The 13,438-nt window shown below is 36.4% G+C and overlaps 2 protein-coding genes across 2 annotated transcripts; both read right to left on the reverse strand.

The window, feature by feature from the left end:
* Window positions 1-743: 743 nt before the first annotated feature.
* On the reverse strand, window positions 744-5,716 carry LOC144969693 (uncharacterized). Its single transcript, XM_078908846.1, has 3 exons — window positions 5,332-5,716; window positions 4,401-4,762; window positions 744-1,154 (listed from the first exon to the last, which is right to left on the reverse strand). Exons 1-3 carry the CDS (start codon window positions 5,481-5,483, stop codon window positions 1,018-1,020), a joined length of 651 nt encoding a protein of 216 aa, XP_078764972.1. The 5' UTR covers window positions 5,484-5,716; the 3' UTR covers window positions 744-1,017.
* A 731-nt stretch (window positions 5,717-6,447) lies between these two features.
* On the reverse strand, window positions 6,448-10,734 carry LOC144969694 (schistosomin-like). Its single transcript, XM_078908847.1, has 4 exons — window positions 10,637-10,734; window positions 9,356-9,515; window positions 7,341-7,472; window positions 6,448-6,614 (listed from the first exon to the last, which is right to left on the reverse strand). Exons 1-3 carry the CDS (start codon window positions 10,674-10,676, stop codon window positions 7,349-7,351), a joined length of 324 nt encoding a protein of 107 aa, XP_078764973.1. The 5' UTR covers window positions 10,677-10,734; the 3' UTR covers window positions 6,448-6,614; window positions 7,341-7,348.
* Window positions 10,735-13,438: the final 2,704 nt, after the last annotated feature.

Below are 13,438 nucleotides of genomic sequence, written 5' to 3' on the forward strand. Positions count from 1 at the left end.
TTTTAAAAGAAAATTATTATTCATTTCATTTCATTTCATAAGCACTATCACTTTTGGAAGATTTGATTCCATTATATATGTTTTGGATTGATATAAAACGCAACTGTTTAACATGATTATTTTGCAAAGCAACTTGTTTTTGTCTTTTTACCTCTAACGTCCCAAGCCAAGCGACTGGTAAAAACGTCGCCTAGCAAGCCACGAAGGAATATAAATAATTCATCAAACAAAGGTCTGATGTCAACAGGAATCACCCATGTTCAGAAGACTCCACCCAGAGATTAGAAGTAGAAACAAGAGCAAAAATTCATTTTGGCTTGATCGAAACCCCATTAATGTTTCACAATGACCTCGCTAAGGGTCTCAACAAAAGGAATAGTTATAAAATAATAATTGCTATAAAATCCCTAAAGCAAAGACAATCAAAATTAAAGAGGTGCATCATCTTTCACCAAAAGATTTATCAATTTGACTGTATTTATTTGAACAAAAGACTTCTTATGGGCTGAAGCCAAAACCCAAACGGACCCATTCCAAAACAAAGGGAGTAAAGCATATGGAGTAAACAAATCTGCCGTTCTCGAAAAACCACATTAAAAAAAAAAAAACTCGTCCTTCAAATATCGCTTGATTAAAATGACCCTCACCTTGTCAAAAACTCTCAAATCTGGGAGTACCTAAACTCTAATCCGAGACATCCTTAAAGTTTATTTGAAGGGCACGTTTCATGGGCAAAATCTTCCAGAGTGTGTCAGAAACGGTATAAAGGAAGAAAAGATAGTAAGATTGTGAACCTATGAATATTAGGAAGAATAGACTTGCCGGGGGCAGTTAGCGTTCCCCCGTCATACAGGGAAGCCGGACCACCTTACATTTCAGTTTATCAATAATTTTTTAAAAACAACAAATAGTAAAAAAAAAAAAAAGGACGTTTTTTTCAGTTAATGGTAGATCTGTCGTTGAAGACTTCATGGACAAAAATATTATGATTGTAAAAAAAAAATAAATTCTGTTTTGTTAAAAGCTTCGACGGTTTATTTTTCTTGGGGAGCCTTTGGGGTAAGGATTATTGGGGTAATAAATTGCTGGGTTGTTGGTTAAAAATCGTGTTGTTCTGGAACTCTTCGGTACCGGAAACACACTTTCAAATGGACCTTGGGAGACAGAAAAAGAGAAACACATGATTTTGTTGATAGCTGGGGGAAAATGAAAAAGGCGGAAAAGAGGAGGTTGAGGATTGGAGAGTGTTATTGTGGCGGTGGTGGTATCAGAGGCGGCGATGATTGTTGGCAGAGGAGGAAAAAGAGGAAGTTTCTGGCAACGATGACATGGGGAAAGTAATGGAGATGATAATTGTAAGGATGATGATGATGACGACGACGACGAAGATGATGATGATGATGATGATGATGATGATGATGATGATGATGATGATGATGATGATGATGATGATGATGGTAACTAAGACTTCTCTTGCTGTTTCATTATATGCAGTTTCGAGGTTGCTGCTAATACATTCAATTTTGTTTAATCATTTTTTTCCTTCCTTATTATTTCTCTTCGTCTCTCTTTCTGAATGAATGGGTGCTCTATTTAGTTTCAGTTGTACCAAAGGTTTAAGAAGATAATATTTTTTATTGCGACATCTGAGTTTCTAATGACCCAGGTGCCTGAAAGACGACCTTTATTACTTGTTGACAAGTGTATGGTTTATTTGGTTTCAGTCTGACCATCTGGTAATATCCTAATTAGCTTGTGTATTTGCTTCTGTGTAAATAAAGTTCCTGTGATTATGAGCTCATTCCTAGCGCAACAAATCGCATGGCATTTATATATTTTCATTTTTCTCATTCTTAAAGTTCCTGTGATTATGAGCTCATTCCAAGCGCAACAAATCGCATGGCATTTATACATCCTCATGTTTCTCATTCCTATCATAGTTTCCTGTGACATCTTGATAAAGTCTTGGTTAGTTACCTCATTAAAGCGTCTGGTTATGACCAATAAGTTTGTGTGGCTTTTTTGTATTAGTTTCTTAAATAGTTTATAAATAAATTACTTGAATGCTTTATCAGCATCGTTTGTAGTAACAAACTCAAACTTCTTCAAATACTCATTTGCACCCCGCACTATCAAAGACTGGAAAGCTCTTCCCGAATCATGTGTGAACAGACACCTTCAAGCGACGATCGCCGCATTCAACAAGTCTCTCCGCCCTCGAATACACTAGTTCAGAATAGAGTCGACTTAGAGTAACCTTCTGATTCAGATTCAAAACAAACGCATACACGATGGTTCCGCCCTCGAATACACTAGTTCAGAATAGAGTCGATTTAGAGTAACATTCTGATTCAGATTCAAAACAAAAGCATGCACGATGGTTCCTTTAATGTACAGATAATTATTTATGATTGCCCAATCAATCAGTGTCACCCACCGCGTCACACATCTATCTCTGTCTGACCTGTATACACCTCCTTTATAAGGTATTGTGAAGAATTTTTTGTTGGTTGAAGGTTTCTGTAACCATCCAGTTCTTTACAAGAGAACGTTGTTAGCCTGCTGCCTATCTTCTTTACTAGACGGACTGTAGTTGGTTTTTGTTATGACTTCCTTGCCCTCAGACGGTTAATTCCGATGTCAATGTGTTATATCTACCCAGATTTTTATCTACTGAAGTTTTTCTTCAACATGGGCATGTATATTTAGTCCGCATTTTCATGTTCACGAACGGCCATTGCTTCCCTCACGACATGAAGTCTTCAGTAATCTGCATCCGGCGGATAACTCTGCCCCAAGATGGATCAATCTTTGCATGTATTCTTTGATTTGTTCTGCATCATCAGGTAATAAATTCCCACTGGCGTTGCTCTAGGGATCGTTGAGAAACGCAAACCCTCCAACTGTGTCAAGGTGTTCAATATATATGCAGTAGGTATGACACATCTATAATCAGCCTAATTTTTATCGTTTTAATTTAATATTGTCACTCACTCACTCACTCACTCACTCACTCAATCCCATGACCAGTTGATCGTCGGGGGGATATGCGGGATGCAGACTTCACAACCTTACACCATTTGTCACAGTCTATGGCTTTTTCCAGTAGGCTATTGAGATCCAGGCCTGTCCACTCTTTGATGTTGTCTTGCCATAGTTTTTTTTTCTTTCTTTCTCTTCTTCTCTGTCCCTCTCCGGTGCCCTGCATGACAGTCTTGCACAGATTATCATGGCGGACAATTTGCCCGAACCATGAAAATTTCCTTCTTTTGACCATTGACAACAGTGGTTCCTGTCCTCCTGCTCGACCTTCTACCTCTTCTAGAATATTTTTTATTAGTCCTGTGCTCCAAATAAGGAACTCTCAGAATTTCCCGATAGCTCACATAATCGCTTTTCTAGATCTGCTGTGAGCGTCCATGTTTCACAGCCATAGAGGAGGATGGACAGTACCAGCGATCTGTATAATTTCAACATAACTCCAAAATGGATGATCATACTTTATCGAATGCTTTTCTGAAATCGATAAAGTTGTGGAATAATACTTGTTGGTGTTGTAAGTATTTTTCTGTCAACAGATGACTATTGAACTCTTGTTGAATTGTACTTCTGTTAGGCCTAAAACCAACCTGTTTCTCTGCCAATATTTCTTCTGTTTTGTTTCTCATCCTGTTAAGTAATATGTTTAGCATTATTTTGCTGGGTTGGCGTATGAGGCATATTGTTCTGTAGTTATTGCATTTGATTAAATTGTCTTTTTTTTAGATAGAGGTAGAATTAGTGATTGTGTCCAATCTTTTGGCCAGGAGTGTTGGGTAATGATTTTCTGACATAGAATCATGAGAGCATTTGTTGTTTCTCCTCCTATCTTTAGTAGTTCCGCTGGAACGTTATCTATGCCTGGGGTTTTGCCTAATTTGAGATGTCTGATGGCATTTTCCACTTCATCCCTTAGTATTGTTGGTGTGTCTTCATTAGGTTCAAAGTTTGTAAGGAGTTCTGGGTGATTTGTGGTTGAATCTGAGTTAAAGTTATAGTTATAATGGCAATCTGTAGTTTCTAAAAAAATGAATTTATAATTGATATATTTTGAAGTGTTATTGCTGTTGACTGTGAATAAGCGCAAGGGGTGTGCACTTGTTAGTACTGACAAAAAGCCCTGGCGTTAAAATTTTTGGCTTCCCTCATGGAAATTCATACATTAAAGTATGTTTTCAATATATTAAGTGCTAAATATCTAAATCTAGTCTATATTATATTTTTAAACAATTATACAAAAAAAAAAAATAAAAAATTAAAATATTAGTAATAAAGTGTCCTCCTAGTGTGGCCCTTTTAGATTTTTTGACCTGATTTCTATATCCCTTTGAAATTCAGCACAATTTAAGGATGTTTCTTACCTCTGAACACTGCCACTGGAATAGCTTGTTTTATGTTGACCATGGTTCGATTATTGTATTGCGCTTGATTGACGTTTGCTCCAATGGGGGGTAAACGTGGAGTATTGGCGTTCATTGTCATTGATATTGGTGACTTGGAACGCATTACTGCTTGATGATTCGGAATGATCGGCAACTGGGCGTTGAGGTTCGAAACGATTGGCAACTTGGTATTGATAAAGTTAGAGATGGGCGACTTTCGTGTGTCCCACCCACCGTAGTTAGGTTGCATCGGAAGCATCATAGCACGGATTTGATCGTGTGCGGCGCTTCGGAATGCTCGGTAATCTTCTTCTAAGATTATGTGAGAGGGGATAAATTTTCTGGAAATGGCAGGTTGAAAATGATTTTATTTTTATTATTATTTTTTTCAATACCCAATGTGACATATATAGGGTATGTAAATCACACCCCAAAAAATAATTTAAAAAACGAAAAAAAACAACCCATTAAAGATAGTTAAATCCATTTCCATGAATTGTGCACCATACAGTACAGCTACATTTGCACAGTTCTAATGATATTATGGTATGAATTTGCAAATCGATATTATTCCCCCCCCCTCTCTCTCTCTCTCTCTCTCTCTCTCTCTCTCTCTCTCTCTCTCTCACACACATACACATAAACACTTTCTCTATCTCAAACGCTTACAACACACACACACATACACACACACACACACACACACACACAAAGTGGACTTTACATAGGTCTTACAATTTCACTTTTTGGTTAAACAAGTGATAAAATCAGCTAAGTAACGTTTGTATATAGGTGGTAATAGATAGATAGATAGATAGATAGATAGATAGATATATAGATAGATAGATAGATAGATAGATAGATAGATAGATAGATAGATATGCAGACAAATATTTCTCAAAACGAATACTTTGGTTGTGTCACTGGTGCCAACATCCTTGGGAAAATCCTCAATTTCTTTGTCATGGGGTCTTTCCTTTTAACATAGATGTCCTTTGGCTTTTCTCTTGGGTGCCTACCTACACGTGTTTCGAATATGAAATGGGGGGATGACCCCTGCATTTTAGTTTTAAAATCTAAATAACTTTCTTTAGTACAGTTTGGTTTGTACTTTTTAATTGATGTGATTCTTGAAAATTTCTATTGTTGAAGATTCGTTCACGTTAAAGATTCATGAAAACTTTTGATTGTTTATAGAATCTGTAATTTGTTCGCTTGGTAATTTTCACAAAGCTGAAAAATCTTTATAGGCTAATCTAGATTTAATCAGTAGGTAATTATTACTATCACAATTTTCCTCCCATTCAAAAGTAGTTATAAGAAGTGCAGTTCCAAGCGGATGGTGCTAAATAATCATTAGAGAGAGAATGAAAAAATTGTTTGCACATCGGTCGGAAACTTGATTAAAGAGCTTGCTTTCATTTTTTACAAATTCGTTTAAACCCTTATTCAAAGCACTTTCCTCAATATCAAGGATGACAAGAGAGCACCAGTAAAGGGATGCGACACGGGTTTCAATTAACTCTGATTCGCATTGGCCTTACTTTTTTTCTTGGTGAAAAAAAAATAGTCGGCGATAGGATTCAATAGTCTGATGTCACGTACGCCCAGCAACGAGCAGTTTGGTTCTAAACAAATAAAATCGGTACTTTTTATTGTTCATGCTCGCCAGAACTTTTTCACATGTCATGTGATCAGAATGTATAAAAGTCAAAACATGATCAGATTTATGTTTTTCTCCCCTGGATACGCTTTTATGCTCGTCGGAGAAGTATTTCAGAAGGGCGTCCGCCATTGTTCCGATATTTTAGAGCAGTTACTAAGTTACTATGCGTCGTTACATGGGAAGCGGCTTCACAACTTTTGAAGCCTATTGTCGCCAGATAGAGAGTGGGAGAAACCTGTCCTCCTAATTTAAGAATAGCCGCTATTAGTCCTTACACATTGAGGCTGTGACGTGAGGGTAAATTCTAAGCATTTATTAAGACACTATAAAACACAAAAAGAAAAACAAAACAAAAACAAGCATGTTGCGTTTCTTTTTATTATTAATAACAGTATAGGATTGTTTGCAAAGAACTAGATAATAGATCGCATTAGAGCAATCGTGAAAAATACTCCAGGATGTGAGAGATTTAAGGCCAGAATTTCATGTCCACAGGATGAAAATGCCGTCTTTATCAAGCCGATGACCTGAAATAAATGAATAGGATAGATAGTTTTTGTAATCATTGCGTTTTTATGAATGAAAGTGAAAGTGAATGAAGTCAAGTGTTTTAAATCAATATTTGTGCATAAACATTGGTGTTTGAGTTTGGTAGGTGTGCAAGGCATGGAGGGAGAGTAGAAAGGAATGGGGGAAAAGAGTAGAGTAGAGAGAGAGAGAGAGAGAGAGAGAGAGAGAGAGAGAGAGAGAGAGAGAGAGAGAGAGAGAGAGAGAGAGAGAGAGAGAGAGAGAGAGAGAGAGAGGTGTGACTTACAGCAGCACTGTAAGTTTATTCATTCGTTAAGATTCGGAACTTGAGAAAGTGAAATAATGACCTTTATAGTCAACTAGATTCGACTTATGTATTATATAAACCCTTATTAGATTTCAAACTTGGATAGGGTTCATGGATGGCGTTATATACAGACACACGCACACGCACACACACACATAGACACACACACACACAACACAAATATATATATATATATATATATATATATATATATAAAAGATAGATAGATAGATATAAAGATAGATATAGATAGATAGATAGATAGATAGATAGATATATATATAGATAGATAGATAGATAGATAGATAGATAGATAGATAGATAGATAGATAGATAGATAGATAGATAGATAGATAGATTGAATGATTGATTGATTGATAGACAGATAGATCTAGATTAAGTTAACATAGCCACAAACCCAGTCTATTAATTTCCTCCGAACTTGAAAACCGGCGACCACTCTGAATTTTGGGGAGTGCAGGGTGTGGCTGCGTAGTCATCTCCACAATCATGTTTAGGATGTTTGGACTCAGTGAATCTTCCTCCAGTTCTTTGATATGAGAAAGAAAAAGAAAATCAGAATAAGACTAGAATTGATAGAATTGTTTATCATTTTGTCGAGGAATTTAGTTCCTCTTCGAGCACAATGAAGTTTGTTTTTTTTACGTGGAAAGCGACTAAATTGGGAACGAAACATTTATTGCAAAAGTTGTGTTCTTCGATTTTGTTGTGCCAATTAAAGGCGACCTCTATACTACTCAGGTTTGACCGAGCACATGGCTATGGGCCGTTATTGATACGATAAGAGTGTCAGTAACAACAAAAATGCATAACGGGCGACTGGTACTTTTTAAAGTGGAAATTGGAATTGAAGTGTTAGTAATATAAAAACGCTGAGGTAAGTGACTATTGGTTGGTGCTCGTGTTTAACATATGGTGTGATAGTGGTGTAGCAATGAATAAAGAGGCAGCCATTGCCATTTCGAACGATGTCATAAATGTTTCTCATGAGAGACACCAGTCGGGAATCCTGTTTATTATGCCAGGTTTTTATATTCGATTCTTGTTATCTAATATACAAATGTTAATTGAGTAATTATATAGCGCAATATGCAATAAACGTGCTCAACGCGCTTTTTCCTAGCCAACAGCAACTCTTAACATATAGGACAAGACATGATGCCTATAAGGCGATATTACAATTATATCTATCAGAGACAACGCTGTTAATGGCGACCTACTCATTTTACACCTGAGTACGTAAGACAATATGAGCAAAGAGCCGTTTCCAAATAATCAACTTAGCACCGCTCAGAGCAGGACTCGACTCCGGTACTTACCAGTCTGAATAGATTATCCTGATTATATTGCTATGCATACATATACACTCCGTCATGAACCTCTAACTCCAGATTAATTCAATAAATTATAATATTATGCCGATTGCTAGATTGCTGACCCAATTTCATGAAAGCGGACTAGATTTAATCTAGTAAATGACTTGCTAGTCTTAAACCTAAGCGGAGCAAGTGACTAACAAAAAATCTGATTTCATAAACGTTTTTTAGTCTCTGACTACCTAAACTCTTGCCTAGACATGGGCGTTGTAAGGACGGTGACTAATTTGGCTACTTTGTGTTGGTAACATCAAGCTCTCCAGTACACGATGGCAGGTAAGATACCAGTCTTCATACCTTCAACACACAAAAAAATAAAAAAGGGAAATTATCAACACATCCGGTACAGATTCCGTTTCATTCAGCTATGATGAATCAAATCACGTGATAATGACTGTCGACTGATCAGACTACAATGATGTCCATAGTTGACTGTCAATTCTATATTTAGGCCAATGAAAGTCTGAAACTCAAACAAATTGAACCAAATAATAAAAACAACAACAACATACAGACAAACAAACAAATTAGAAAGTGAATTCTGACGAATCGCATTATTTCAGTCACTTACAATGCCAGCAGAATAACTTTTGTTTCCACTATACTTTCTAATCGTTTGTTGTTGTTTTGTTGTTAGTTTGTTTTTTTTTTGCTGTTGTTGTATTTTTTTTGTGTGTGTTTTTTGGTGGTTTTGTTTTTGTTTTTGTTTTTTTTTTGTTCTTTGAAGCGAACCTTTCCACTTCGGGTCTCCGTTCACTCGCAACTCGAGAGCCGATGAGAAACTTTTAAAAAAGTTTTTACTCACAAAAATGTGCACTTATCTTACAGTTTTTTAAGCCATTGTCAATGGTAACAGGACACTTTTTGACGGTCATACGTAATCGACCTATTTTCAGAGACTAAGCGCTAGTCCGCGTTCATGAAAACGGGCATTGATAGGTTCTCACCTTTCTATTGATAGCCGTTTCGACACTGATTGTGTTCCGTAAATATGAAATTGATAAAGAAAAACCCCCTCAGAAAGCCTCCCACTTACACACAGAATTCCCACTTCCTTCTGCATTTGGAACAGACTACGTAAGAATCACTTGGCCTGCCATTTGTGATACAACTTCTGTAGTCCTTGTCGGACTCAAAACATTCAAAAACGTCTCCGTCCGTTTTTGGACATAAGTAGTTGTCGGCCAGAACAACAACTGTGGAGTATGAATTTGAAGTGAATGAGAGAGGAAGTAAAAAAAAAAATCGTGAGTGTGTGTGTGTGTGTGTGTGTGTGTGTGTGTGTGTGTGTGTATTTGCTTGTTTGTTTGATTGATTGTTTGGAGAAGAAAGAGGGAGATTGGAGGTGATCAATAATTTCTTTAGCCTAAGTCCGAAAATAATGTCTACTATTTTTAAAAAATCAGAATCCCCTTTAAGCAAATTGACAGAAAATGTGGCAACTTATTAGTGACGCTTCAATGAGATTTTGCAAACTTTGCCGGCTATTTTGGAGGCTATTTTTTTTATTCAAGCGATTATACATGGAAACATTAACTTGAAACAGTGTTGTACAATCCTTCCAGAAAAAAATATCAAACAAATTAATATTAAAACGTAATGTGTTTATCTTTGCAGGACTTTCATCTTTTGTTGCTCGAAAGGTGCTAACTGTAAAGGCCCAGTTGTGAGTAATATGTTTAACCAATGATAAAGGAATGAAGTAAAAATCAATCATCTCTATTTAACTGAAATTTGTTAATTTCCAGTGACTTGGAGCTGTGCTCAATTCAAAATTTCATATATATGACCACATATACATACACTTGATAAATGTATTATATATAATAAGCACAAAATCACTAGTTTATTTTGAATGTCAACGATTCAAGATATTATGTCTCAATAATTTGTCATAATATGATATTGTACATTGAAGTACTTTGTCTTTGCGTATGATGACAAATGGTATCTTATAGCCAACATGGCGTCGTCTTCCATACACAACTCACCAAAGCTGTCGGGATTTACTACCAACAATGATATGTGGAGTCCGACTGACGCAAAAGAAAAATAATAATGGTGATAATGATGATGCTAATAATAATAATAATAATAATAATAATAATAATAATAATAATAATAATAATAATAATAATATACCAACAATGAGATTGGGAGAACGAATGTAATGAGATTGCATGCAATGAATTGGGAAGACTGGAAAGCCATGGCATCCAACCTTTGAAAAGAGAAGGTTAAGTTAAACAAGGTGGTAAGAATATATACAAGTCCATATTGCAAGAAACATCTTTCTATTTATCCCATACATTCTTACCACAGCCGATAAGGAGAAGACACAGAGCTGCTTTCATCATTTTTGAAGTGGACGTAGGGAACTCAATCAAAAACTCAACGATGGAAAACTAGGCAATGATCCCGTTGTCTTTGATGACCACTGAACGTTTTCTTACCTTATATATACCCTGGTTAGAGGTCATGGACTGGAAATTAACAATCATAATAATGACGACCACTGACCGACAACGGAAGATACAAATTATGAAAATGATTGACGGTTTTTATTATGAGGATAATAATGTTGATTTAATAATAGCGATTATGTTAATGATGATAATGATAATATATACTAATAAATACCCTTTCTTTATCGTCAGGAAAATTTTTCTTTAGGGTCTACCGCAAGAAAAGACCGAGATAACCCTGGTGGCAGTTGCAGTGCAGCGCCACAATGTGAGCTAGAAGTGTTAAGTTTTAATGCATCACCAAAGAAAAGAGACCAAAAAAAAAAACAACAGATTACGACAGCGGAGCTTGAAGCCAGGTCGTCCGGGTGCAAAGCCTCGGCCATCGGCCAGCCACCCCCACCCCAATCTTCATGATACAAATGTAATAATATAAAAATAATTATGATAATAATACTAATGACAATGATGATGATGATAATGATGATGATGATGATGATGATGATGATGATGATGATGATGATGATGATGATGATGATAGTGAACTGCTGAACTGGTGACCAAATCACTAGTAATTAATAAATTGTAAATGGATCATAAATGAAGCAGTTGAAATTGTGCACTCCATAACCTCGGGGCCCCGCTAAGTCGTTGGGAATCCCTGCCACAACTTGGTGCCCGAAGTTCAAAGTTTATTGGTAGTTTAAAGTTGTTTTCAACACAGTTTATTTACTTTATTTGGTGCTGACTTTACTTTAAAGTACACTAGCGGTACATTTATCTTACCTTGTTTTTGACTGACCAATCGTCACCAAATTGTGCATGTTGTTTACAATTACTTGACATTGAGATGTATTATGAGATTGATTAAGGGGATTGAGGGGACAGTTGCTCAGCGGTACGGTCGTTGCTTTGTACCCGAAAGGTACCGAGTTCGATCACCCGCCGCGCTGTGTGGCCTTGAGCAAGTCACCTCGCCCTAGATCACTTTGCGGCGCTGCACTGCGGCTGACGCCTGGGTTATTCCAGTCTTCCCTTAGAGTAGACCCTAAAGACAAATTTCCCCATGACGATGAATAAAGGGAATTTTATTTATTTTATTTATTTTTATGAAACACCGCGATGGTTTTATCGAAAAATCAAATTTTTTTCGTCAAATCCCATAGAAAACAAGACGCCATCATTTTTAGCATGTGGAATGTGTATCGAAAAAGTCGAAAAATATATGTATTGTCTTTAGAAGGATAAAGTCTCCTGACGCAGTCAAAACAAAGGCCTGGCAGCACGTGGTAAAATACATGATATGTGAAATGATGTTATATCTAAATTTTGCCTGAGGAATGACGAGCCAACAATTTTGAAAAGCTCTCCCTATTGATCGAATTATCAAAAAAATTATTTGTGGTTATTAATGACAGTATCATATATCTAAATAATATGCCCCCCCCCCCCTTTAATCATCATAAAATGACTATTTCCTTTCATCAGCTCTTTGTTTTTCTTGCATATTTGCTGTTAGTTTGTTGGATGGCACGATTTTGAATTCGGTTTTGATTTGATGTTTTGTTTTGTTTCTGTTTTGCCTTTAAAAACATTTTTTTCGCATGTTTTGGGGGGTTTTTTCGGGGAGGGGGGGGGGATGGTTTGGTTTTGTTGGGCTTTTTTTTTTTTGGGGGGGGGGGGGGGGGTTGGGTTTTGTTGGGCTTTTTTTTTTGGGGGGGGGGGGGGGGGGTTTTGTTGGGGTTTTTTTTTTTTTTTTTTGGGGGGGGGGGGGGTTGATTTTTTTGGTTTGTTTGTTGTTTTTGCTTCTTTTACTTTTCTTTTCTGAAAACTAGTAGATAAAGAATTTGTAGAGAAAATCATTCTCCTTATATTATCCAACTCGGACCCCAATATCCAATTTAAACTGCAGTAAAGATATACTTATAACGAACACAACTGAAACAAATTAGTAAAAATGACGAATGCATATCTGTGTCACTGGGCCCTCTTACTATTTCCCTTTAAAATGGGCAGCACAAAGTTGAGTCATGTGAAAAGGCTTTTTATGACATTTTCTCGCCATAGTCACGCATAAAATTAGTACCCGGTCGTTAACAGTATTGTGTATCTCGAAGGAAAAAATGTAAAAGAGCCTTATGGTGTCCCATCTCGTCCTAAACGTTATTAATAATAGTAATATTATAAATCTTTATTGTCTACAAAATGGAAAATCTTTAGTGGATTACATTGCTCGAGCAAATAAGATAGTACACATAAATAGAAATGTGCAGGGACGTGGCTATATTGGTTGATTTGGTGCCTGGTACCAATTCCATCTTTTTTTACAGCATTTGAAAAATATTAAAACTAAGAAATGTATAAACCGCCTCTTACTTATTTGAGTAGATCTTTTCTGTATATGTTTTTCTTTCTTTTGCATTTACAAATATAGTATGTTTTAGTCATTTTCTTCTGTTTCTGGCACCACCTTATACTGTAAGCATGCCACGCCATTGGAAATGTGTGTATCTAATGATAATAGGATATCATAACCAAGTGTTCTCTTGGGTCAATACCCCTTGTAAAATGGTTTAAGACAGTCAGTGATAATATATTAAAAGATGGTGATCAGGACGTGTGAACTACAAAAAAGTTAACGGTTGTGGGCAGCG

Source organism: Berghia stephanieae, chromosome 3 (genome assembly GCF_034508935.2).
Source record: "Berghia stephanieae isolate SIO BIC M18660-M18661 chromosome 3, UCSD_Bste_1.3, whole genome shotgun sequence".
NCBI classification, from domain to species: Eukaryota; Metazoa; Mollusca; class Gastropoda; order Nudibranchia; family Aeolidiidae; genus Berghia; species Berghia stephanieae.

Bases quoted from the DNA above. Each gene is read 5' to 3' on its own strand.
- LOC144969693 (XM_078908846.1), bottom strand. From the start codon at position 5,483: ATGCAGGGGTCATCCCCCCATTTCATATTCGAAACACGTGTAGGTAGG. The intron at 4,763-5,331 runs GTATTCGTTTTG...TGCCATTTCCAG, and splicing joins GCACCAGTGACACAACCAAA to AAAATTTATCCCCTCTCACA. The intron at 1,155-4,400 runs GTAAGAAACATC...CTGTCTCCCAAG, and splicing joins TCCAGTGGCAGTGTTCAGAG to GTCCATTTGAAAGTGTGTTT.
- LOC144969694 (XM_078908847.1), bottom strand. From the start codon at position 10,676: ATGATGAAAGCAGCTCTGTGTCTTCTCCTTATCGGCTGTG. The intron at 9,516-10,636 runs GTAAGAATGTAT...CATACTCCACAG, and splicing joins TCTTCTCCTTATCGGCTGTG to TTGTTGTTCTGGCCGACAAC. The intron at 7,473-9,355 runs GTAAGTGGGAGG...CTCATATCAAAG, and splicing joins AGGAAGTGGGAATTCTGTGT to AACTGGAGGAAGATTCACTG.